This window comes from Podarcis filfolensis (assembly GCF_964270895.1).
Source record: "Podarcis filfolensis genome assembly, chromosome: 15".
NCBI lineage: Eukaryota > Metazoa > Chordata > Lepidosauria > Squamata > Lacertidae > Podarcis > Podarcis filfolensis.
Genome location: NC_139618.1, coordinates 6786132 through 6811706, shown reverse-complemented (window position 1 = coordinate 6811706; position 25575 = coordinate 6786132). Strand labels below are relative to the sequence as shown.

The 25575-nt window shown below is 45.8% G+C and overlaps 1 protein-coding gene and 1 long non-coding RNA gene across 11 annotated transcripts in view; one reads left to right on the top strand and one right to left on the bottom strand.

Annotated features, from left to right (window-relative positions):
* ACACA (acetyl-CoA carboxylase alpha) overlaps positions 1 to 23780 on the top strand; it is a 198692-nt gene extending 174912 nt beyond the window's left edge. For all 10 annotated transcript variants that reach the window (XM_083587362.1, XM_083587369.1, XM_083587367.1 and 7 more), the window contains 4 exons: positions 6741 to 6895; positions 8127 to 8297; positions 16707 to 16843; positions 19361 to 23780. In XM_083587362.1, coding sequence (XP_083443488.1) covers positions 6741 to 6895; positions 8127 to 8297; positions 16707 to 16843; positions 19361 to 19487 — 590 coding nt within the window. In that variant the 3' untranslated portion in view covers positions 19488 to 23780. The remainder of the gene's footprint in view (positions 1 to 6740; positions 6896 to 8126; positions 8298 to 16706; positions 16844 to 19360) is intronic.
* LOC310750229 lies at positions 47 to 9502 on the bottom strand. Its single transcript, XR_014541997.1, has 3 exons — positions 9322 to 9502; positions 3327 to 3417; positions 47 to 1598 (listed from the first exon to the last, which is right to left on the bottom strand). It is a non-coding gene; the product is annotated as an uncharacterized lncRNA (long non-coding RNA).
* Positions 23781 to 25575: the final 1795 nt, after the last annotated feature.

Sequence of the window (25575 nt, the reverse complement as noted above, 5' to 3'; positions counted from 1 at the left end):
CCATTCTCCTTTCACACTTAACTTGTCCCTTATATACCCTCAAGACTTCCAGTTTCCTTCATTTATTTATGTGCACTTACTATTCGCTTTTCCTTTACAAAACATAACCCAAAGCAACTTACATAGTAGTACAAAGATTAAAACTCACAAAAAACCAAAGCAGAATAAAAACCATAGTCACATTCATACTTATAAAAGGCAGACCTACCACATCCCACCCACTAAAAGAAATCACAAATATCTTTTTTTAAAAAACCTCCAGATTACGGCCAAAAGCCTGGGTAAAAAGAAATGATTTTGCCTGGTGCCTAAAAGTAGATAGTGATGGCACCAGGCAGGTCTCCCTAGGAAGAGCATTCCATAAGCAGGGAGCCACCACAGAAAAGGCACTGCGGTCCTGAGCTCAGTAAGGCAGTCAAAAATGAGCTGCTTCATATACCCATAGCCAGAGATGGGAGCTGGAAGACTGAACGGAAATCCTTAAGGGAAGAGCTGTGTTTTTGTGGAGAGTGCTTTCACACGTGGGCACCCTTCCAGAGGTGTTGGGTGTGGCAAAAGTGTGTGTGGCCTGATACATCCAGCAAGCAAGAGGCATTCTATCTCAGTTCATGCACACTTTCCCCAGCCAGGTAGAATCACTTGAGGAAGGTGCAGAGCAGGGCCAGTGAGGAAGGTGGCCTTGTCGGGATCCCAAGGGCCAGTTAGAGAGGCCTGGAGGGCCACGTATGTTACACCCACCCCAAGACTGAGGTTCCCCGTTTTTCATGCAGAAGGCTCGTAAATTCAGTACCTGGCATCTCCAGTCTAACTGGATCAGGCATTAGTTACGGTGGGAGACCTTTCCCTGCCTGAGACCCTAAAGAACTGCTTCCAGTCTGAGTTGGTAAAACTGGGCTAGGTGGGCAAATAGCATGACCCAGTATATAAGGAATCTTTTGGAGTTTCCGTTCACTTAGTGTCAGTAGATAAGGGATGCTGAACTACTAGGAGCCTAGATCAGTCTTTGCGTGTCACGTTTTCAGGTTAAATGAGTTTTTTAGCATTGATTTTATTGTATGAACGCCGTATGGTGTTTTAACAGCATTCGAGATTGTGGCTCTCGATGCTATTTTGGCTTGGGAAATTGGGAGAGATGGAAAGAAACGCAGCGACTGGCGGCTTTCTAACTTTTCTGTTGTGTACCTGCCCTCTTGCTTTCGGTCGTAGTCCGTTACAACTTGGGAGAAGCACAGATTTTGTTATATGGTAAGAGTTTTAAACGTTCAGAAATATTAATAAAAACGTTCTCACAGCACCATGGTGAATGTGTCCTCTCAGATCAGCTGCTTATGGGTTGTTGACCTATTGAAGATAATAGGTCACACACATAATGAGACACACACACCAGGTTGGGAGGGATGGACTAGCCAACATCTTTGACTTGCTAGAAAGCGTTCATCTCTTTCTTAAAGGGAACGCAAGTTGAAACCCCTTCAGACTCGTGATCTTCTCCCCCGCCATTGCCTGCTTGGTACTTTGGGAGTTCCAGAATGGCCATTCGGCATTAGATGACTTTGTAGGGTGATGCACTGTTGGAAATTTGCAGCTCTGGGATCTTCCTTTAAAAAATAAAAACAAGGTGTGTGAGTTGTCTGTGCTGATAGCTTCTGCAAATGCAACCTGCCTCTCAACGGCACTAGTGTTCAGAGATCCATGAATGCAAAGAAGAGCCCCGCTGGATCAGGCCAATGGCCCATCTAGCTCACCTTCCTGGTCTCACATCAGCCCACCAGGTGCCTCTGGGAAGCCTGCGAACAAGGCACGGGTGCAGTAGCCTCCTCCCCACTTGTGACTCCTGTCAGCTAGTATGCAGAGGCATATACTGCCTTGGAGGTAGAACATTGGCACCATGGCTCGTAGCCATTGGTAGCCTTATCCTCCTGAATGTGCCTGGACCACAACAGCCTGGTGACTCCAGTGGTCCATGCATTGGTAACCTCAAGGCTGGAGTACTGTAATGCGCTTTATGTGGAGCTACCCTTGCATTTGTTCCAGAAGCTTCAACTAGCGCAGAATGCAGCAGCCAGACTGCTCACAGGAGCAGATTACTGGCAACCTGTTACCCCGCTGTGGAGAGTAGCACTGGTTGCAAAGTACTTGTGTTAATTCACAATGCCCTAAACAACTTGGTCCCATAATATCTTTTTGCCACAGGAGTATGCTAGTCAGTACAAAGTTGGGAGTTATCTCTTTATTAGCAAAAGCACAATCTCTACAAACTTGGCTGAGTGTTGGGCCTAGTGAGCATAGCAGCTCATTCCCGGTGGTCTTACTCCATGAAGATCAGTTACCGAGACTAAAAGTCCCTGCCTCCTAGCAGCTGCATATGTCGTCTCCTCCCCAGGGCTTTTCCCAAGCAGTCGGAGACTGCACCTGCATGTCTGTCTTTGCTCCTCCCACCTCATTGCTCTTCTGGTTCTGGGAGTCAGCAGAGAAAGGAGCTGGTCACAGCAAGAGCAGGAGACACCTGTGACTCTTTCCCAGCCTGACTCATCTCTGCCTCTTGGCCTCCCTCCTCTGCTGCTTCAGCCTCTGCCTCTGATTCTGGACTTCTCCCTGCCGCGGACTCCCCCCGCTCACTAAGCCCTGTTGCCTCTTCAGCTTCTGACACCTCCTCCTCCCAGTCTTCTCCCTCTTTTCCCTTTGACCACTCATTACCATCTCTCCACCATTCCCCAGACTCTGAGCCTTCTTCCCTCCCCAGCTGGTTCCTCCCACCATTCCTCTGCATCTACCAGTCCATGAAACTTAAGGACAGATTCCTGATGGCTGAGATCCTCTGATGGGGCACTTCTGGTTGTTCCCCATGCAACCCCTGAGGTTCAGTTGGCATTCGCTAGGGGCTGAGTCTTGAGTGTGGCAGGCCAGCCCCTGTGAAGCTCCCTAGCTGTACAGGTTCGGTGCGAACCATCCTTCGCTTCCTTCAGGAGTCCCTTGAAGATTTTCTTATTTGCACAGGCGTAAAAGCCCTCCCCGTCATTTAAGTGCGAGGCCTGATGATCTGACTGCAAAAGAAAGAAACCTATTCCTTTATATTTAATTGTACAGGGGTCTTATGGAATTGATTGAGAGCTTAGCCTTTTACAATACCCAGTGAATAAGAAACGTTCCTGACAATCAATCAATGATAGGATAATCACTCTTTATTCCCCTTCTCCCCCCCCCTTCCCCATCCTTCATTGTTACCTCTTTCTTCCAGGAGAAGAGGGTTCAGAAGCCAAAAATCTTTATAGACGCCACTTTTAAATTAAGCAGAAAATAGACATTGACATATTTGTTAATCTCACCTGGATCATTACCGGGGCTGGCTCGACAACACAAGGGTGGCAGACGGTCTGGAATACATGAGTGTTTGCTTCCTTAACAACTGCTGCTGTCCTGCAAAAAAAGGGGGGGGGATTCTTTAAAAAAAAGCAATAGAAAAGAAGGCAGCACATTACTGTATTTAAAAATAATTATGGCACTAGCAGTAGCCTTCCCACACCTGATTCCTAGTGTAGTAGTAAAAGTCGTTGAGGTGCGCTTGGCTTATGTTAGAAGAATGCAGCGGCACAACATGAAAATGTAATGCTGCAGTTATGAAGCATGTGCATCTCACACGCTGTCAACTCCAGCACATTTGCGTGCAGAGGTCAGTGTTGTATATTTGCACACTTTAGAATAGGTCCTGGTTCTGGGGGCTGCCTTAACCCCCCCTTTCCCTGCCTTGCATCTGATCAAACCTTTCTTTCCTCCGCTCTGGTTCCCCCCCCCCCCCGCTTGTGTCATGCATCTTCCAGGGAAGGGCAGAGCATCTGCTTGGCATGCAGAAGGCCCCAGGTTCAACCCCTGGCTGGGAGAGAGCTCTGCCTGAAACCCCAGAGAGCCACTGCCAGTCAGTGTCAGCAGTACTGCTCTATTTGGTCCAATAGGCTGACTAGTGTCCCGGTGACTCCAGTTAAGATCTCCTGTTTCTCCCCCCACCTCCATCATGCTCTGGCTTAAACAACTGACAGCTGGTGATGGATGAGCAATCTCCAGCTCGCCCCACAATTAATTTGGTTTCATAACCCCCCACCCACCCCATAAAAATCTGTGAAAGAGCCTCTGTCTGTCTGTCTGTCTGTCTGTGCTTTCCCCAAGAAGGTTTGGGGATTTTCTTTTAGTTTTATTCAAACGTAGATGTCGGAACCTTCATCAACACGTGTTCCTGGGCCGCAGTGTGGTTAGCAGTGCTAGTACAATAAAATAAAACATTTCTTAAAAGCAGTAGACAAGTTGTCCACATGTCAACAAAGTGGGCCCCTGGCGAGGCTGCTTGGAGAGAGGATTTCAGATACAAGGTGCCACCACTGAAAAGTCTCTGTAGTTGGCTCCTGCCTTATCTTTTATGGTGGAAGGCATCCATGGGAGAGCTAGGGAGGTGGTCTTCAACTCACTTTTCCAGTTCCTACTCTCTGCTCTCCAACCAAGCCTTTGTGAGTGGCGGGGTGTGGGTGTGGGTAGGACTGGTGACAGGGAGGGGTTCCTATAGACAGGAGAAGTGCAGTAGGCCTCATCCTTCAGCCATCAGTGACTCTTGGCATGTCCACAAGACCTAATAATAATTGTATTATATTGCTCTTTAATGTTGTTGTTGCAGACTTGTAGCTTTAATGTTGCAGACTTGTAGCTAGCTGTGCGTTACATTTAAAACATGGCTTACATTTAAAACCATAAAACTTAAATATATTGCACCACAGAAAATAAATTCAAAAAATCATACCAACACTTTTATACAGCATGCAAAAAGCAGCCCCTTCCCCCAATAACAGCCATAGGACGCTTTGACAGCACACTGACAGTAGAACAGAACTGGCTCAATCCACCAAGGGCCATGCAGGGGAATGATAAGTCTTTACCTGGCACTGAACGGATGCTAATGATGGTGCTAGGCAGAACTATCTGGGGTGAGTGTTTCAGAGATGGGGAGCCACCACTGAAAAGGTCCTCCCTGCCTTCCTCAGAGAAGGGGCCTAGAAAAAGGGGCCTTTCCTGTTGTTAATGAGACCTCCCTGAGGGACAGGCAGAGATAACTGGCCGGTAGCAAACTTGGCATAAGCCAGGCTCACTCTGAAGGGGCAGAGGGTTACTCTGAGGTTCTGAAATGGCATGTATAGGGAGCAGGCGGCCTTCCCCTCAGTGCCAAACGGCACGAAACACTTGTCATGTGTTTTTCCCGTGTTGCTAATTTAAATAGTGTGGTGGGCCAATTGCATGCACACGTGTGTGTATGGTTAAGCCTTTGTGTGCCCACTGTGGTTCCAGCTGGAACTGTCCTCCCCAAAGACCTGCTATTTGCAATGGGAAGAAACACGATGGCTATTCTTGTTTTCCCCAGCATGGCCCCCAGGAGAAATGGCTCCAGTGCACAGGCCAACTCAGCTTCTGTTTGGCTTCATTCCGAGGTGCACATACAATGTTAAATGCAAATTCCAGCATTAGATTCCAGCCATAGTTGAGTGTGGCTAAGCTTATTAAAATCCTCATTGGATCAAAGGGCGCACAGTGACTGACTCAGTCTATCAGCACCCTGCTTTGAGCTGTCCTTGGTGCTAGCTCTGAGTGGGCCTTGTAGCCAAGCGCATTGCAGTGAGCTGCCCATGGTGCTGCCTTTATGGGTCATCATTCATGTTGCACTGAGCATAGCGCTGTTTCTAAACTGGCCCTGTATTTTTTATTCTTAAAAAGAATTTATAGACCAGTTAAAAACAACTGCACATATGAAAACAGTTAAAAGTAGTTCTGTTGCAGAGGCAGAGTGAGATGAAAAAAATCAACTGAATGCATGTATTTTGACATTCAGATCCCAGTTTGATTGGAGGTTATTTAACCCATTGGGTTCTTTTTGTTGGGGCTGGGTAGATATTGGTCCAGTCCGGAAATGCAGACCTAATCTCCTGAAAGCAGGGGTGGGCAGCCTGTGGCTCTCCAGGTGTTGCTTGATGAGGCAGGTGGGAGTTCCACCACATCTGGAGCTTATATAACTCAGCAACAGGGTCAGAATTTTCTGAATGAAGCAGGTGGGATTGTCTAACAGGGATATGTGTGTGCTTCTTTCTTGTCCCACACAGATCCTTGTGCTTCGCCGAAGAATGCTGTTCTCTGTCCCTCCAACTCATTTCATCTCCTTATCCTCTGTCCTTCAATTCCTTCCCTGCAACCCTGCTCTGTAGCTTGGAAATTCAAAATCTAGCTCTTGGAAGCACCGTAGATTATGGCATGTGAAGCTGCGATCTCTGTAGATTTGCATGCATTTTATAAATGCAGTCTGCTCTCTCGCTCTCTCTGTGTGATTGACTGTTCTGTATCAGAACTATTGGGTTGGATTGCAGGACACTGAACTGGCCAAGGATATAATGGTGTGAAAATGAGGGGCTCTTTGGGCTCTTGGGACCTTCTGCCTATTTTTCTTCAGGGCCTTGGGACATCTACAGTGTCTCAGTATCTTCTGTGCTTTTCTTCTTCTACGCCTTGGGATCTCTGAGGTCTTGAGCTCGCTTATTCGCCTGTGAGGGAACCCGAGTAAATGCTTGTTTCTAAGCTGTAGGGGTGGAGGAGCTGAGAGTGTTTTTTTTTTTTGTTTTGTTCCCTGTGTCTTGTTCCTTCTGCTTTTTTCTCTCTCTCTTCTCCCCTGCGGTCTCTGACAGGTATCCTTTTTTGTTGTTGTTGTTTGATTTCAGGCACCCCGGAGCTAAGCCCAGCTGAGCGGAAGGAACTGGAGACCAAGCTGAAGGAACGGGAGGAATTCCTAATTCCCATTTACCATCAGGTAGCAGTGCAGTTTGCTGACTTGCACGACACGCCCGGCCGGATGCAGGAGAAGGGTGTCATTACGGTAAGTACGATGAATCCTTTTCTTGATGCTGCTGCTGTCAAAAGCTCCGGCGTGCGCAGACATCCTTTGAATGGTCACTGAGGAGGTCCTCACAGCCCCAAATTTCAAAGAAGCAGGGGTGGGTGGGGGAGCCGTGGCCAGCCGTGGTTTATACTAACCATGCGGCATTATTATTAAAATTTTGGAAAGGAAAAGAGAGTTTCAAGATATTATCCCTAGCAACGCTTAGGAAAGAGTTTGCAATCTAGAGGGAGTAGGGACACAAACCCCTTTGGCATCAGATGTGAACATGAATACAGCAAGTTGCCTGATACCATTGGTCCACAAAGTGCCCTCCCTCTGGAACGCCCTCCTGTCAGATGTCAAACAGACATTATACAACCTTCTGTAGACATCTGAAGGCAGCCCTGGGAAGCTTTCAATGTGTGATGTTCTGTTGTGTTTCTGTATATTCTGTAGGAAGCTGCCCAGAGTGACTGAGGCAACCCACTCAGATGGGTGGGGTACAAAAAATTATTATTCTTCTTGCCTACATTGACTGGCATTGGCTGTCCAGGGTTACAGACAGGGGACATTCCCATTGGGGATTGAACCCAGGACCTTCTCTCTCTCAGGCCATATTTCATAGAATCGTAGAACTGAAGAGTTGGTAGAGGCCACAAGGGTCCTCTACTCCAACCCCCTGCAATGCGGGAATCTTTTGCCCAACATGAGGTTTGAACCCACGACTTTTGAGATCAAGAGCCTCATGCTCTACCAAGGTGGTTGGGGCCACACATCTGTCATCACAATGACCTGTGACTTTACCTACTCCATACCTGCTGGAGGGCAGGGAGGTATGTCTTGGCTAAGTAGACTCATGGGCCCAATGGGGAGGCCTGGTGGTCTAAGTTAGGCCCACGGACCAGAGGTTCCCCCTTTCTTGGATTAGTATGTGTGTGGGGGGAGTTTCACGGAACTCTAGCCCAATGGTTGCCATTCATTTGATTTTGAATTGATTTTAGAATGAGTTGATTTTAGAATGCATTTTAATTAATCGATTGGGATTTTATGTGAATTGTGTTGCTTTTGTTGTTGTTGGCTGCTCTGAGCCCGGCTTCGGCTGGGGAGGGCGGGATATAAATAATAATAATAATAATAATAATAATAATAATAATAATAATAATAAATAATTCACCACGTCCATTGCAACTCATCACCTGCCCGCCCCGCCCCCCCTCTATGCACACAGGATATTCTGGAGTGGAAAACATCCCGCACTTTCTTTTACTGGAGGCTCCGGCGCCTTCTCCTTGAGGACCTGGTCAAGAAGAAAATCCATGATGCCAACCCAGAACTGACAGATGGCCAGATCCAGGCCATGCTAAGACGCTGGTTTGTGGAAGTTGAGGGCACGGTCAAGGTAAATATGAACGCATACCTTTTTCTGGCTTGCATCCAGCCCACATTTGGAAGGTCTTGCCTTTACAGTCCTCCTTCATGGCTATAAAGTGAATGTGTGGGGCCAAAGCCTGGCAGATTCCTACAAGCTGAGGTTGGGGTGATGGGGAGCTGTGTAGAATTTCCAGTGGTCTGCAGACAAGGGGAAATCTCCTTTCTCTGCCCCCTCACGGCTAACAAAGTCAGAATAAGTTTATGCAAAATAGGCAGATTGAGTTAGGCGATGTGATTTGCATGTCTTACATGTTTGGGAGAGTTGTTTGTCTCTTGGTCTGTTCCCTATGCAATTTGGACACCTCTTTATGATATCATAACCAAATTCTGTGTGGTAGTTCCTAAAATGAAGGAGCAGGGTTTTGGCAGTGCCTAGATATCAGTGGGTTTTGAATCAAGATGGCAGCCTTTCAAAAGTGAGCAGATTTGAACCACTGATTTAAAGAACGCACTGATTTCATTTTGGGGAGGGAGGTCCTTGAATTCCTGACAAACACCAGGCACTTCCGCCAAGTAATTTGTACAAAGCAAAGAATTCAGCTGGTCCACAAGGCAGAATTTGGTGGACTCAATCCAGGTTAAACCTCATTCTTCCCAAGAAACGTGTCTGGGATGCAGACAGGGGTGGAACACTTCCCCAAACAAAAAACTCCATTTCTCTCCACATGGAAAACAAAGATGTGGGGTGGGAGAGTTCTGTGGTAGACATCTTCAATCTGGTTTGTGCCTGATTTTGCCCAGCGAGTAGATTCTAAAGGTACAGAGGGATCTTCTCTCACAGTTCAGCTTTTCTGCCAAGAACCAACACATTAGATGCTTAGGAGCATTTTCCTTGAAGCGGTTGAATTTTGGGAGGCCTCACTCATCCTGTTCTACTACTGTACTTATTTCTGCCTCTTTCCAAAAGGAACATCTTAGTGTTCCTTCTGTTTATTTTAACCTGTCCAAGAAAGCTTGTTGTGTTCACTTCTCTCTCCCCTCACATCACGAACCTCATTCTCTGTTTTCAACCTTGGTTATATTTTATGCTGGACAGTCTCTACAGCTGCTGCTCCTTTGTCACAGACGTGCTGTTACGCCCTTCCTGTTCTGTGACTTGAAGGGCAGTTGAGATACATAGATTCATATCTCCTCTGAAGTGCTCTGGGGCGCTGGAAGAGAAAAATATATTTGGGGAAGGGGGAAATCACACACACACACACACACACACACAACACACACACACAACACACACACACACACCCTCTGGAGGGCTCCAAGCTTTTGAAGGTAGTGTCTGAGCATATTTCTCTCCTTTTTTAAAAAAAAGAAAAAAAAAGCCAGGCATCTAGTTAGCTAATACATTACACCAATCAAGGAGAGTTATCTTAAGCCACAATTAATCTGCTCCCTGGCATATGTTGATAGGAGAGCATCATGCTGTTTCTTAATTAAAGGCAAACGGATTAAAAATGATTAATAAGAGTATTAAATATTCGCCTAAACTAAAAGTGTTGGGATTCTCGCACAAATCCTGGCTTTACCCAGGTCTGCAAAGTGGCAGGCATTTGCAGTGTGGATAGGAGGTGGCGGTGCTGGGATGGGATGGGAGAGGGAGGGAGGAATTTCTTCCTCATTGGCTTGTGAAACATTGATTTGTATGCGGGGGAGCATCGCTGTTGCGTCTGGGGGTCGGAGCAGCTGGCTGTGGCTGCAGGTTTAAAATAAGAATAATTGCAAATAACGTGGCAACCGTCGCAATTTTATTATTTCCTGCCATCGCAGGATTTTAATAGATTTCGTCAGGAGACTCCTGAACAAAAAGTTTATACCTTAGGTTAAAATTTTGTCTCCTGATTTAATTGATTAGTGGAGCTGAGGTTACACAGAGGTATCCATGCCCTCACCTTTCCGTCTGCCAAATTTGAGTGGGGGGGGGGGAGAAACTTGAGGTTGGGTCATTCACACAAGCAGATAGTTTGCCTTTTCTAGATGAAAAACCTGTAGCTCTTTCTCATAGAAGACAGCAAGCAACTGACACAAGCAACGTTCTGCAGAATACATCTGAAGGATGCATCAAAATCAGTGCCAACCCAATCCTTTAAATCTCAGCCTTCCATAATACTGATTGGGTTTGAACTTGTATGTTTTTGCAGCTCTTGTGCCAATGTTCTAGATTCCTAGAATACAACCTTTTAATAACTGACAGTAGCTTTAGCTAGTTCCAAGTATAATATGTATCTCAAAAATGAGAAAAAGTCCTTACTTATATTTGCTTTTAAAAGGTAATATGCAAATTAATATAGGTCAGCTGATTAATCACCAACCACCACAAAATTAGTTGGTTGTCAGACCCCATTATAATTGATTTATGCAATATTTTCAAATGTGGCATGTATTTGGTAATCTGTGTTACCTTTTAAAACATTATTTACACTTAACCTGCTTGCTTTTGCACTATCAAGCCACTCAAGGTGGCTCATAGCCAGCAGGTAAAAAAACAAACAAACACAATACAGTATTGTAAAGCATTACAAAATAACAGGACTGAGCCAAAATAGAGCAGGGCATTGTGCAAAAAAAGAAAAGGTAACACACAGACATACCCTTGGCATTTTGGGGAGGTGGTTACAAACAGGGGTGAACATGAAGCTGCTTCCCCAATTTCCATTCAGACAGCAACAGCATCTACCCCTTTCCTTTAACCTTGTGAAGCCTGTGGTTATGCTTCATCCTCCATAACAGGCATAGGCAAACTCGGCCCTCCAGCTGTTTTGGGACTACAATCTCATCATCCCTGACCACTAGTCCTGTTAGCTAGGGATGATGGGAGTTGTAGTTCCACTAGTCCTGTTAGCTAGGGATGATGGGAGTTGTAGTTCCCAAAACATCTGGAGGGCCGAGTTTGCCTATGCCTGCTCTATAAGCCTGGGCTGATGGTCTAGTAGAGAGCATCTGCCTTGCGTGCATGCAGAAGGTCCTAGGCTCATTCCCCAGCATCTCCTGGTAGGGCTTGGAGAAACTACTGCCTGAAACTCCGGGGAGCCGCTGCCAGCCAGTGTAGACAACACTGAGATAGATGGACCAATGATCTGACCCAGTGTAAGGCAGCTTCCTCTGTTCGTTATACTCCATCCTTCTCCCTGACACCGTTCTGGGCGCTGGTGCCACCACTGAAAAGGTCCTGTCCTTAGAGCAGGAATGGGGGGAACCACTGGCCTTCCAGGAGAGTCAGTGTGGCGTAGTGGTTAGAGTGACGGATTAGGACCTGGGAGACCAGGGTTCAAATTCCCACTCAGCCCATGAGGCTCACTGGGTGACCTTGGAGTCAGTCATTCACTCTTGGCCTAACCTACCACGCAGGGTTGTTGTGAGGATGAAATGGGGAAGAGAAATATGTACGCCACCTTGAGCTCCTTGGAGGAAAGGTGGGATCTAAGTGTCATGAGCAGATCAAACAGACAGATGTAGCTGGACTCCAGATCGCATCAGCCCCAGCCTGAAGGGACAGTGGTAAGGAGCTGTAGTCGGGCAACATCTGGGAGCCACATTGCCTTGGAGGGTACATTTGTTCCCTAAAGTATCCTAAACTCACTGAGTGATTGGCTATAGGTGAGCAGGAAGAGAGAGAAATTGTGTATGTGCTCTGTTCCAGACATGTGGCCAGCTGAGCTTTTCGGAGCCAGAGGAATTTTCCAGGATCAGTGCAGTGCAGTATTTAAATGGAGACCTTCCCAGGGAATGCTGTTCAAGAGCCAGGCCTTGAGCCTCCAAATGAGCCTTCCTAATAACCCTGCCAGAGGGCCACCCATTGTTCCTAGTTAGGGGAAGCTGAGGCTGAGAGATGATTTTAATTCAACCTGCCAAGGCTCTCTCTACAGCTTGTTAGGAAAAGGACCCTCAGTTGTCTGTAATTTTGGGAGCAGTGAAAATCAAGATCTCTCCATCTCTCCCTCAATATAAATACTGCAGTTGGTCCAAGAAGCACCCCGGCCAGCCCTGTATTGGTGCCGTGAGATTTCATCATATATTTAGAGCGATTGTAATCACCAAAAAAAGAGGCTTGCACGTAATTAAAGCCAAGATAGTTCCCTGCTTGCAGGCTTACAATCTAAAAGTCATGACACAAAAGGAAAAAGGGACAGGGAGGGAGGAGCAGGCACCAATTCTTAATGTTAGCAGTTCTTAGTTACACCGTCCAGCAATTATTACCTGACTTTTCTAAAGCAGCAGCTTTGCAAGAGATCAGGCAAAAAATTATTTAAATGGAGAACCTGGGATCGCTCATGTGCTGAGCATTTACTTAACCACTCAGCTGTGGCTTCTCTCTCCCTCTCTTTTTAATGATGCTTCCAACCATCATGGCAGAGAAATGTTTCAATAGCAATCTAATTCTGAAACAAAGCAAGTGGTTGGCTATAAAAAATGCATTCCTTGTCCCCACCCCAAACTTGGATTTTTTTTTTGAGATCCATATATAAAAGCGTTTCCCTTTTATATTATGGATAATTTATTTTTCTATTTTTGCAGAGTACAATGCATTTGCAACTTTTGGCCATACTGGACTCCTGAGAATTTCTGTTGCTTATTTAAAAAAGAATGCAGAATAGAACCCTCATGGCCATATTACTTCGTTTTAAATCTGCCAAACACAAGACGTCTGATGAGAAAAACCCAAGTTCATTATGGTTGGGCTGGGCCTCTTTTTTTTTTTAGCTGTATGCTTGAGGATGACAGGGGCAGGGGGGGAATTATTTTACTCGCTACGTTTCCCGATAGCCAAGGAATTAAGAGCTAAATTTGTAACTCGGCTCCTAATGCTCTTTGCGTTTTGTTACGGCTTCTAGCTAAGCGACTAAAACCATTACACACAACCCGGGGTGGTGGTTTAATCCCAACCGCTGTAGCATTTGGCATACGCCATATTAAAGTATGTGGCTAAAGTGGTCCTGCTTATGGTTCGCCCCTTTTCCTCTTTGCCTTTTGGCTGCGATTCACGACTGAAGAAGAGCAGGACTCTTAAGGCTCATTTTGACGCATCCCCATGGCCAAAAGGGTGCTTCTCTGGGAGTGAGGCTCAAGCCTGTGTGAGGGTTTTCGGGTTTGTTGCATGTTTGCTTGCCTCCTGGCCATGGGCTTGCCCCTCCAAGGAGCGCACCAGCTGTTTGCAGCCCTTAAGCCGCCAAGATACTTCATCTCTGATTTTTTTTGACACGACCGCCTATTAAATCATGATGCGGAATTCATTGTCATTCCGACTTTGACTTGGTTAGCGATATAACTGAGAAGGATAGTGCACCTTTAAATGATGAGCTTTTGTGTTTAATTACCCAAATAAAATGACATAAATATGAATGAGCGCTAATGGTGGTACTTGGGGTTTTTTTTCTCTCTCCTCCGGAAACCATTAACGATTCTTAAATGATTTGTAAAGAAAATGAGAGGCAGAGGGAAGCTAGGAGAGAAGGCTATTACGCTTCTAACACACTCCTGAATGATTATGTAGTCAACTACCTAGCAAATACTGAGCTAAATGATCTTGCCTCCTCCCTTCATCAAAAAAATTTTTTTTTAAAAAAAAATTGCTGCTGAGGTTTTTGTCGTGGTTGACCTCTCTTGTAATCGTCATTGCTTCTAAAATAGGGGGTTAGGTTTCCTTGACTGGTTTTACAAGCAGGAGGCACAGAATTCTACTTCATTGCTTTTCTTTAAAAAAATAAAATTCCCATTTCTTGCTTGCTTGCAGTACTAATGTGAACTAGTAACTTGCTTACCATAAAGCTGCGTTTTGGAGGGCAAAGCAGAAATGACTGGATATTGCTGCTTTAGTATAGTTGAAGCTTCTTAACTTTCCCTACATGAGCAATATTAATTTTTCAAGCTGGCATACTGGTGGGGCTGTGGTGCCCATCCTCAGAGGAGGCAGCCTGTTGTGTCTCTGCATGATTATGTGCTCTGTTCCTCCTCCTAACCAGCCTCCCCTGAGAGCAGATAATACTGCTGCATCGGTCTCTCCCAATAGAAAGAGGCATCCCTCTGAGGCGGCCTGTGCATAACAGAGACTCATGCAGAAACAGAGGATAAGCCCAGCAGAGGAGAAACGCTTGTCCTCAGAGTATCTCACCTTCCATCGCTTCCTGTGGGGCTGCTGCACGATGGAGGTTTATTGTGGAACAGGCACTGCTCACACACCTTTTCCATACCATCCGCACCATGTCTCAAAATGCCAGCCTGTAACTTCTTTGACACTCCGTCTGGATTTTCTCTTATTGCTGAAAATCCATTAAGAAAAACCAACCTGTTATAGATCTGCGATTGTGCCTAGTGTGGAAGCTCATTAGCACATTTTGGGGTGGTTTGTCACGTGTGAGAGAAGACATTTCTGTATTGCTACAGCCTTACTTCCCTTTGCTGCTTGCCTGGGTACAACTTGGGCGTTTTGTTTCTGGCGCCCCCAACACTAAAAGTTTTCCTGTTTCCACTAATTTTTGCAGGCAGCAAATCTACCACTGAGCTGCAGCTTTTCCCTCTGGTCAGTGATAGCCAAAGTGGTGCTCTTCAACATTTTTTCAACTCCAGCTCCCATCGTCCTCAGCCACCAATCAGGGATGATGGGTGCTGTAGTTCAGCCACCTTGGCTACCCCAGCTCTGATTCATGCTAAGTGGTTCTTGCTTGCCTAATTAAATGTGGGCGGAGAGCAGCAGGCAGGGACAGAAACCTAAGAAGCTGCCTTACACCAAGGCAGGCCACTGGTCCCTCTAGCTCAGTAGTGTGTGCACTGACTGGCAGCAGCTCTCCAGGGTTTCTGGAAGGAATCTTTCTCAACTATACCTGGAGATGCTATTGGGGATTGAAATCTGCATGCAAAGCATGTCTGGTACCACTGAGCCACAGTCTTTGTCCTGAAAAGAAAGCAAGATTCTAGTCCTCTTGATTCTAAACATAGTGTTGTTTAAACCCATCTAAGGGTTAAAAGGTTGTTTAAACCCATCTAAGGGCCTTGTTAGCGTATAGTGTATGTATGCAGCAGCAGCAGCAGTTAACTTTAGTTAAATGAATTTTTCCTTGGAGCACACCTTTAGTTGAAATATATTCAGCCTGAGACTTGGTAAAAAAAATAAAATAAGAAAGCTTAGGTTTATTAAAGGAAATATATTATTGACAGGAAAGTGTTCTATAATCTTAGCTGGAGGAAAAAAGAAGCTATGCTTGCCCCTTGGTTCTCAGTAGATACATCCAAGATGCCCATGTCCTTGATGTCCAGAAAACATGTGAGGAGGAAGAGGAATTCATAAACAGGATGCAACTTAAGATGTACCAATCTAAGCATCAAAGGATAGAGATATGTTAGTATAGAAGTTAAAGGTTAGGGATAGGCTAGGAATTGGGAGGTCCCTTACTCTGTCTCAAACTTCCAACAAGGCTGATGATCCATGTAGCTCAGGATTGTCCAAACTGACTGCGGCAGTAGGGTGTGCAGTTTAATTTTTTGTAAATTTATTCAGCAAGGGATCTTAAAAATATGTCTTTGGGTGTGAGGAATTCAAATTTTTTGTTGTTGTGATTGGACAACATTTAGCTTAGCAAGTCTACGTTTGATGAAAAAGCACATCAAGTGCTTTTGAAAAACTAAAGAATTTTAATTCTGCCTTCTGAAAATGTCAGGTACTGCTTAATAATAATAATAATAATTTGTATACCACTCTATACTCGTAGGTCTCAGGGTGGTTCAAAACATAAAGTTACAATATAAAACGTACAAAATACACAGTAAAAATAATTAAAACAGTTAATACTAATACAAACTAAAAAAACACATTCCCCAACAAAAGCCCCTAAACAGTACCCCTGCCCACAAATACAAAATACATATTAAGAAATAATATTTTAAAAGAATTTAAAAGAATCCCATCCCCTAAATAAAACAACACACACCCATGTTAAAACCCCATCCCTGTTAAAACCATAAATTTAGCAGAAGGAGGCTAGCCCATGCCCTCATTCCACACTCCCAAAGTGCTATTAATTACTATTAATAGTTACTAGTCAGAATAACTATTGTGCTTATAATAATACTAATAGTAACATGTAACTGTTTGGCGATCATTTTTAATGATTCTATGCAATTTTCCACACATTTTCCTTACCAACCTCAATGAAATTCTATCAATGCAACCAAAATATCTTTTGAATTCCCAAGTCATGTTTTTGAATTTGGAATTTGAAAGCTGGAAAAATCCATCAGCTCTCTTTCTCAGCCCTGCCTGGGGGATACCACAGATGGAACCTGGGACTTTTGGCAGGTGCTCCACCCCAAGGCTTGTCTACAGCCCCCCTTATTGCCACTGACTTGGACCAGTTAAGCAAACAAGGCCTGTTTTCTCCCCTCTTGGCAGGCGTACTTGTGGGATAACAACAAAGACCTGGTGGAGTGGCTGGAGAAGCAGCTGACCGAAGAAGACGGTGCCCGCTCGGTGGTGGATGAAAACATCAAATACATCTCTCGGGACTACATCCTCAAGCAGATACGGAGGTAAGGTGGCAACTGGAAAGGGGACATTGGCCGGCTCTGGAGGAGAGCGTCATATTCTGTACAAATGGTTCACACACTACAGTAAGCCAAACTCTGGTTTATTGCAGGGACGGGGAACCTCTTTGAGTCTCAAGGCCATGTTCCTTCCTGGTCAACCTTTCGTCAGTGTTGGGTGGGGGCAGAGGCAAAAGCTTGCAGAGCAATGGACGCAAAACTTTGCAGAATGAGCTAGTTTCTACACACACTCCTCTCTCTCTCTCTCTCTCTCTCTCTCTCTCTCTCTCTCTCTCCCCCCCCCCCCCAAAAAAATCTGGGCAACTGGGAAGCATCATCAAGGCCAAAAACCCCAAGCAGGGTTCAGAAGCAGCGCCAGCAAGAATTTGGCCCCCCCAAGCCTGAGATTTACCAGGGGTGTGCAGGGAGCTTTTAGCAGTTTTGCTGCTCCCTCTCGTCAAGCTGGTTTAGTGTGGTACAAAACCAGGCTTGTGGTTAAACTCCTCCCTAACCACGAATTGTAGCCAAGGACAGAGCCATGGGGAGGGAGGGAGAAAGACCCATGCAGAACAAAGCTGTGAGTGCCAGTAAGCTGTGAGTCCCAGTAAGCCATAATAATAATTTTTATTTTTTATACCCCACCTATCTGGCTGGGTTTCCCCAGCCACTCTGGGCGGCTCCCAAAAGAATATTAAAAACACAATAAAACATCAAACAATAAAAACTTCCCTAAGCAGGGTTGCCTTCTGATGTCTTATAAAAGTCAGATAGTTGTCTATTTCTTTGACATCTGATGGGAGGGCGTTCCACAGGGCGGGCGCCACTACCGAGAAGGCCTTCTGCCTGGTTCCCTGTAACCTCGCTTCTCTCAGTAGAAGACCTTTGGAGGACCTCAGTGTCCGGGCTGAACGATGGGTTATGATTTCCAAGCACACCTGGCAAATGTGGGATCTTTCCAGTGTCCTTCTGATACTTGTCACTCCAACAGCAAGCAGGCCTTGTATCTGACCATGCATGAAAGTCCTGCAGGCAAAGGTTTGGGCATTTTGGCTCAATATGTGACCCCCAAAGCATCCTGGCCTTCCTAAGATTTCTTGTCTCCCTTCCCACCTTTGCTGGCCAGTCTTACTGACACCCCACAGCCCCAACGTCAGTGTGAGGATTCCTTCTTCTCAAGGAAAACAGGAACTCTTGGGGTTGTTGTTTTTAATCATTCCAGCCAAGCCAGCTATCTCAGCAGGAACTTGTGAAATTGCCTTATATAGATTTGTCCACCTAGCTCAGTACTGTCTACACTGACAGGCAGCGGCTCCCCAAGGTTTCTGCTGGATTCAGACTCCTATCTGGAGATGCCATTGTGGCTTGGACCTGGGACTGCCCGCCTGCAAAGCAGATGCTTTGCCCCTGAACTGCAGCCCTTTCCGCACCAAATGCTCTCTCCCCAGGGAGGCCTGCTGCACTTGTTTCAGCACCAGGCAAAGAGCTTTTTGTTTTAGTGCCAAGTAATATTACATTGTTGAATCTATTATTTTATCACGGTGTGTGTGTGTGTGTGTGTGTGTGTGTGTGTGTGTATAAAGTTTGTAAATTGCTTTGGGGCTTTTTTAAAAGTGTGAAACAAAGTACAAATTGAAGAAACCCTTTCATCCCTCATCACATCTTAACACACTACCCAGCTGAGCCACTTGGGCCAGCAATACTTTGTTGGGGGTTTTAATGTTTAAAAAATGCAAGGTTTCAAGTTTCCCAAGGTGACTTACAATTTAAAGGCTAACCAGAAAAACAACAACTTATTTATGTATTTGATTCCATTTATGAGTTGCTTCCCATAAAATATCTCATAGCCTTTCACATTTTAAGAAATCACTATCATCAAGAACAACAACTTAAAAACCATTCTATGTACACAAACAGTTACAAATACAATAAAGACTGGGATAAAGAGCTCCACTTAAAAGGCTGGCTGAAAACTTGTAAACAATATTGTAATCAATAACTTGGGAGGAAGAACAAGAGGTGCCTGCTTCGTGGTAAGGAGCTGACCCCACAAACAATCGGCAGAAAGACACACCAATACAAAAATATACTTGTAATGTACTGCAAAAGCATTTTTAAAAGGATGATTACCAATATTACTATTTACGGAACAACCGATTATAGATCCATTTAAAGGATTAAGTCTTTTTCAACTGATTGGGGCTGAGTCCTCGGGAAAGGTTTGCTAAACTCTCATCCCTGGGGAATGTGCCCAAATAATTCCTCTTGTGCCTCAGCAGTTGATGAGAATTCTTAGCTGAGCAGTTGTTTTTGAGAGGCTCTGTTCCAAGATGCAGGTTAGGATCTTCTTTGCATTACTGGGGTACGTTGCAACTGTAATTTCATATTTGTGGGTCGTCTTGCCGATGGTGTTAGGGACCCTTATTGTCCTGTGGTCCAAGGAATTGTCTTCACCACTGTGTGCAGCTTCTCAAACCGCTAAACGTATGACCTGCCTCCTCTCTCTCTCTCTCTCTCGCATCCTAGTTTGGTGCAGGCCAACCCGGAAGTCGCCATGGATTCCATCGTCCACATGACCCAGCATATATCATCGACACAGCGAGCCGAGATCGTGCGCATTCTCTCCACCATGGACGCGCCTGCTTCAACGTAAGCCGGCAAGGCTGGAGGGAAAAGGTGCCCTGCCATTTTGTTCCTGCCTTCATCCATGTACCTTGACTCCCAGCAGGGGAAATGCTGGGAAAGGACTTCTTAATTATTTTCTTCTTTTTGTGTCTTTTTTAAAAATCAGACTTGAATTTCAGAGTAGTCATGCGAGACTTCAGGAATACAGGCTTCCCCCACAAATGTAACTTATGGATGTCGTACAGTAGTGCCTATTTATTTAACAAAGTGTAAACTGGACTTGCGTCTCAGTCACTCTTGTGACTTCCAATGAGATCATGAAAGGTACCCTGGTACCATGAGGTCTTAAATCAAGGGTGGGGCTGGGGTGTGACCACAAGGGCCGTCAGCAGAAACCCCCACCCCAAGCTTTTCATCTTGTGTACACTTTTTGTCCATTGTGTCGGTTACTTGACTTTTCCCAACCTTCCAAACGCAAAAGATCCAGTGTTTGTCAGTCGTCTTTGGCAGTGGGGTGGTAGCGCCACCCCTGAAAGGGAGGCCCACAGCACCTCTTGCTGCTTCTGTTCTAAACTGGTTTAGACTCCTATCATCTCTCTCTCCCTGCTGGTGGTGAGGTCATCCCCAAAGTTTAAATCATCGCCCTTTTTTAGGTCATATTACGATTGATTGGCCATCAGATGTTTCATTTCTGCGTTCATGCAATAAACCTAGGAAAGCCAGTCTGCAGGGCGGATAAAAAGCTCTGCAATGCTAAAATAGTCAGAAAACAGTGTTTATAAGAGGCTCCAGCCTTTGAGGGGAGAGGTTTCCCTTCGTTCTGTTGGACTTCGAGAAATCTGAGGGCATTTCTGTTTCATATAAAAACTATTTTGCAAGGTGTCTGGGGCATAATCCTATCTGAAATCATTCTGCCTTTTGTAGCAGAACGAACAAGGGTCACCCCAGCTATATATCCCTCATCTATAAAGTGTAGCACAGGCTTCTGACGACATCTCCCGTCATCACGTGGCTGTGCTACCTGAATTGAGCGTAACTTTCCTTATAGCCAGGTTCTACCATGAAGCTTTCATGGAGAACAGCATCTTGCCATTCAGTAAGGAACAGTCAACATGGTGCTGTTCAGATGTCCCTGGCCTCCACATCAGCCTCAGTTCTTGGGTGTGATGGAAGGTATTGTTCAGCAACATGAAATGTGTGAGGGCACTGTGTTGGCCACCCCTGAAAGTAGGGAACATGGACTTGAAGTTGTTCCTGTACAGTAAACCCCACAGGTGCCTATCCTTGCCTTCAATTCCTTACATACTTTGCTGGCAATGTTGTCAATTTGTAAGCTAGAAGTGGCACTTGCTTCTATAAATCAACACTTGCAGCCTTGGTGGGTGGTGGGCCGGCTGGCTTGTGCCAGAGGACCTAACCTTGAACAGGTGGAGCAGAAAGGTAAAGCTGAGCATCTCCTGCCCCACTGGGGTATAGGACACCCTTTTGTGTTGTCTTTTAAGATAGGGGGGGAGGTAGGAAAAAAATGCAGCCTTGCAGGCCTGGAGGAGGTGGGAACTGGCCTGCATCCAAGCACTGTCAGCTGAGCAGCACTTTTACCAAGGCGCCAATTCAGGGAGCTACGCTAGCGCAATAGAAGGAATTCACCTGCACACCATTGGCAGCAGGGGGATGGAGCAGAATACATATGCTACGCTCAGTCAGGCTTGCCTTCCCTACAGCCACCAGCCTCTGCTGGATCAGTCCAGTGGCTCATCTGGGCCAGCATCCTGTTCTTACAGTGGCCAATAAGACGCCCCAATAGGAAGCCCCAAAGAAGGATGTCTGAGGGCTAAAAAAGGCCACATGAGCAGAGAGGTGCTAGCAACTGCAGGGACCAATGGCATACACACACACACCCCTCACATCTTGTGTGGGGGAGGAGGAACTAAAATAAAAACATGGAGAGTGAAGGAAACCACTCTCCATTTATCTCCCCCCCCCTCCACTCACCTACAATCATAAGCGTACCTGGCTTTCGGGAAGGCAGTTTGGGGGGCCCTGGCATGGTCCTAGTGCCATCACACCTCCTTCCCAAAGCTGGGCAAGCACTTCTTAGGCTTTGGGAAGGCGGTGGGAGGATTCTGTGACCCTGCCGGAGCCCTCACACCTCCTTCCCAAAAACCAGGTAAGCACCCCTCCACTTTAAGGGAAGGGGCAGTTCCTGGCCTTCTGCATTTCTGCGTATACAGATGGACCCTTAGAAGCCAATCCTCATGTAAGACGCAAGTGACCCGCAATGCTGCACCAATGTTAGGAGGAGATGCTGCTCACAGGTTGGTGGATCCAGCTGTTGAGCCTTCGATGACACTTCCAGATGGTTAGTTGGGACGATAGCCATTATTGCACCAATTCACCAGCTTGGGAAGGGGGGGGGCGTTTCATGAAGGGGGAACACAGCATTAAATGAGTCACCCCACCACCATGCAATAAAATAATACTTTGTGCAAAATCAGTTTTAAGAAATGCTGTGTTCTTTCCCCCTCATTACAAGGAATTAAATTAATACACGTGTTCCAGCCAATTGCAAAAGGGGTAGGGATCAAATTTTGTAAGGTGGGGACATGCTAGATATGGGTTCTCTTGGAAGCCCTGTGGCATGCCTCTTTGGGCAGATGCCTGGATCCGGGGGAAGCCAGCCCCAATCCAAAAAAGGTCTGCAATCCCACTTACCTAGGAGTAAGCCTCATTGAATTCAGTATATTTCCCCCCACAATAATCCTTTCCTGCCCTTCTCCCCAAAAGAGCAGAGGGGCAATCACCAAAGCATTAAAACAATTTTTAAAAAGCTTTTAAAACAGCAAGTAATCTGAGACTTACTTCAGAGCGAGTCCCACTGAAAGGAAGAGCTGGCTACCACCACCTCAAGTCCCACTGCTTTCAGTTAAAGAAGCTTGCATACCCTGAAATGAAAGGGGGGAGATGGGCATGACCCAGTACCACATAGACACACATCCAAGAGCCAAGGTTCTTGACTGCAGTGCCCTCTGCCAAGCAGACATCCTGAGTGGGTTGCCTTGTAATTAATGCAGAGCAGGGTCCCTAAGGCAGCTACAGGGCTATTGATAAAATACTGCTGTTCAGAAAATAATGGAAAGTGTCTGAAAAGGACGGCTGCTAAGGACTTTTAGCACTGTGCTTTGAACCCTATGGAAGGAGCTGGCTCCTAACATTCCTGAAAAAAGAGACTTTCGACCTGCATTCTCATTACCTGCCTCTTGAGGATTCAATGCAGCTGGCATCAACTTGGCACCATCCAGATGTTTTGGGCTACCATTCCCACTGGGAGTTAATTCAAAACATCTGGGGGCACCAGGCTGGCAAACTGGTTTAGTGTCTTCCCTTCTTAAACTGCTTCTTGTTTACGTCACTAAAGGAAACCTAAGCCTTGCCCAAACACTTTCCAGGAGAGAGAACGTCAGCTGAGCGTAACTCTAGGATGTTAACTGTAGTAAGCGTGCAGCCACTTTTCTCTCTCTCTAAACGACACGTCAGAAAGGCCAAGGACTCACCACCCAGCAAATCCCCACAACTGGTTCTGCACTGCCAGGTGAGTCCCATTCCCCTGCAGCAATCGCCCAAGGTGGAGGGGTTACCTGTACTGATGCACATGCCACAAAAAAGAGCACCTTTGTGCTCTCTGTTCTGCAGCAACCAGCTTCAATAATCCAGTCTGGTGACGATGCCGTGGCCTTCAAGTCAGCCACCCACCGTGTCTTGGGATCCTTGCCTTGCACTGCCTCCAAAAAGAACTGCAGAGGAAACGGGAAATCTAACCTGATGGAGGATTATCAGCAAATGTTAATAAATGCATCATACCTGCCGCTGGCCACACAATGCTGATTGGGACGAGGGTGGGGGCAGATGGGCGAAGGTGATAGTACATGCTCTGGCCCCCCCTTTCTGGAGAGAAGAGAACATTTAAAACTGGGGTTGCCAACCTCTTGGTGCCAGCAAGCACACTGGGAATTTTGAGAAAGTGCCGTGAGCGCCAGTTACAAAATGGCTGCTGTGGGGGTGTGGCCTAACACAAAACGGATTATTCACTTTCAGTGGGTAGCATATGAAGTACTGGCAGGCACACTGGTGTCATGGTGGGGAGCCCTGATTTAAGAAGTCTGTAGCAGAAATACAGGCAGTGGAGGGGACAAGTGGAGAGAGAGAGCCCAGTTGAACCATCCGACAGAAGTATTAATTGATGTATGTCTTGGGACAACTTGTGGTGCTGATGTTTATTTCACTTACCTCAAGTTTCTTTTAATAAAAAAAATTCCAACCATCAGATTGCATTGCGCTGTGAATTCCTTGACGCGGATTCCGTGTTTTCAGAGTGCAGCAGTTTCTGTCACAAAGCAGAAGCAAGAAATCGGGAATGCGTTAACTTCAGACTCTCATGCAACCTTTAACACCTGAGGCTCCCCCTCCAAGAAATCTGTCTCAGCATTTATGCCTCCTTCAGGAAAGATTACAGCCAGAGGTGGATCTACAGTGGTACCTTGGTTCTCAAATGCCTTGGTACTCAAACAACTTGGAACCCAAACACTGCAAACCCGGAAGTAAGTCTGCAAACATTTTTCGGAAGCTGAACGTGCTCCATTTTGAGTGTTACGCTGAGGTCTGTCTGTTTTTGCTATTTATTTTGCGTTTTTGTTTTTGTGGCTCTTTTTTGTTTTGTTTTTGTGACTGTGTGGAACCCAGTTCAGCTACTGATTGATTGTGTGACTGCAGTACATTGTTTATTGCTTTCATTTTATGGATCAATGGTCTCGTTAGATAGTAAAATTCATGTTAAATTGCTGTTTTAGGGGTTGTTTTTAAAAGTCTGGAACGGATTAATCCATTTTGCATTACTTTCTATGGGAAAGCGCGCCTTGGTTTTGGAACCGACTTCCGGAACCAAGGTACCACTGTACTATGAAACTAATGAAACTTAAGTTTCCAGGCCCCTAATTTCAGAGGAACTCCAGAAGCAACTTAACATTTTGGGTGTAGTAGGCCTAATTTAAGTGGCACTGAATTGAGTATGGATATTTCAACAATCTAAAAGTTTGAGAGTCAGTAGCACAGATGTTGTAAAGGTGTGGTGATCTGTCACGGAACAACCCCACTGAATAAGATAACAGTGGTTACTCAGACCTCGTTACCAGTTATGGACCCCCACGCCCAAATGTAGGTCTGCCACTGATCGCAACTACTCACAGTCAAGCACTCCATCGTTTCCAGGAAGAATGGAAATGTACTCAACGGTGCAATATGACTGCCAATACTGAGGTCTCTGGGAACCCAAACTTTTCATTTACTCCAGGGTAAGTGTTTCCCCTCCAGATGTTGTCAAGACTCCAACGCCCGACAGCCCCAGCCATCAGAGCCGATGGGGAGTTGGGAGCCCAGCTGCAGATTTACAAAAAAGGAAATGGCAAGTTCTTAGTCCATGCTGTCACAGATAAAACACTTAGGGGAAACTATTGGTAAGAACAGACACAGATTTTGGATCCCAGGCAGTAAGGACCTCTTGCAAGAAGAGCCCGACTGGATCACAGAGGCTAATCTAATCTGGCATTCTGTTCACAGACCGGCCAGCTAGATGCCTCTGGGGAGCCCATAAACAGCCCCCCTCTCATTCACAAGTGACCCCACCAAACAACTGGTATTCAGAGGTGCACTGCCACCAGATACGGTGGTTATCATGGACTAGTATCCACAGGCAGCCTTATCCTCTGTGAATTTGTCTAATACCTTTTAAAAGCCATCCAGGAGAGCAGCGATTGTTGAACAGGTTCCTGTAAGGAAATCGAGCCACTGCCCTTTAGAAATCTAGTCAGTCCGGGGTTATGCCAGAGCCCTTCACTTTGACATTCTAGTTTGCTATGGTTTTGTTTTTAAGAAAAGCTTATAAAAATGCTTTTCTCTTAGAAATCGCAAAGCAGTTCATAATATACATAAAAGCTATTAAGACCAATAAAACAACTATTAAAACGTGCAGAGAGTGACATCTTGTTTTTAACAACCCTGTTTTGCTGCTTCTTGCAGACTAAAGTCATTGTGTGTGAGACACTCACGTGTAGCTTTATTTATTT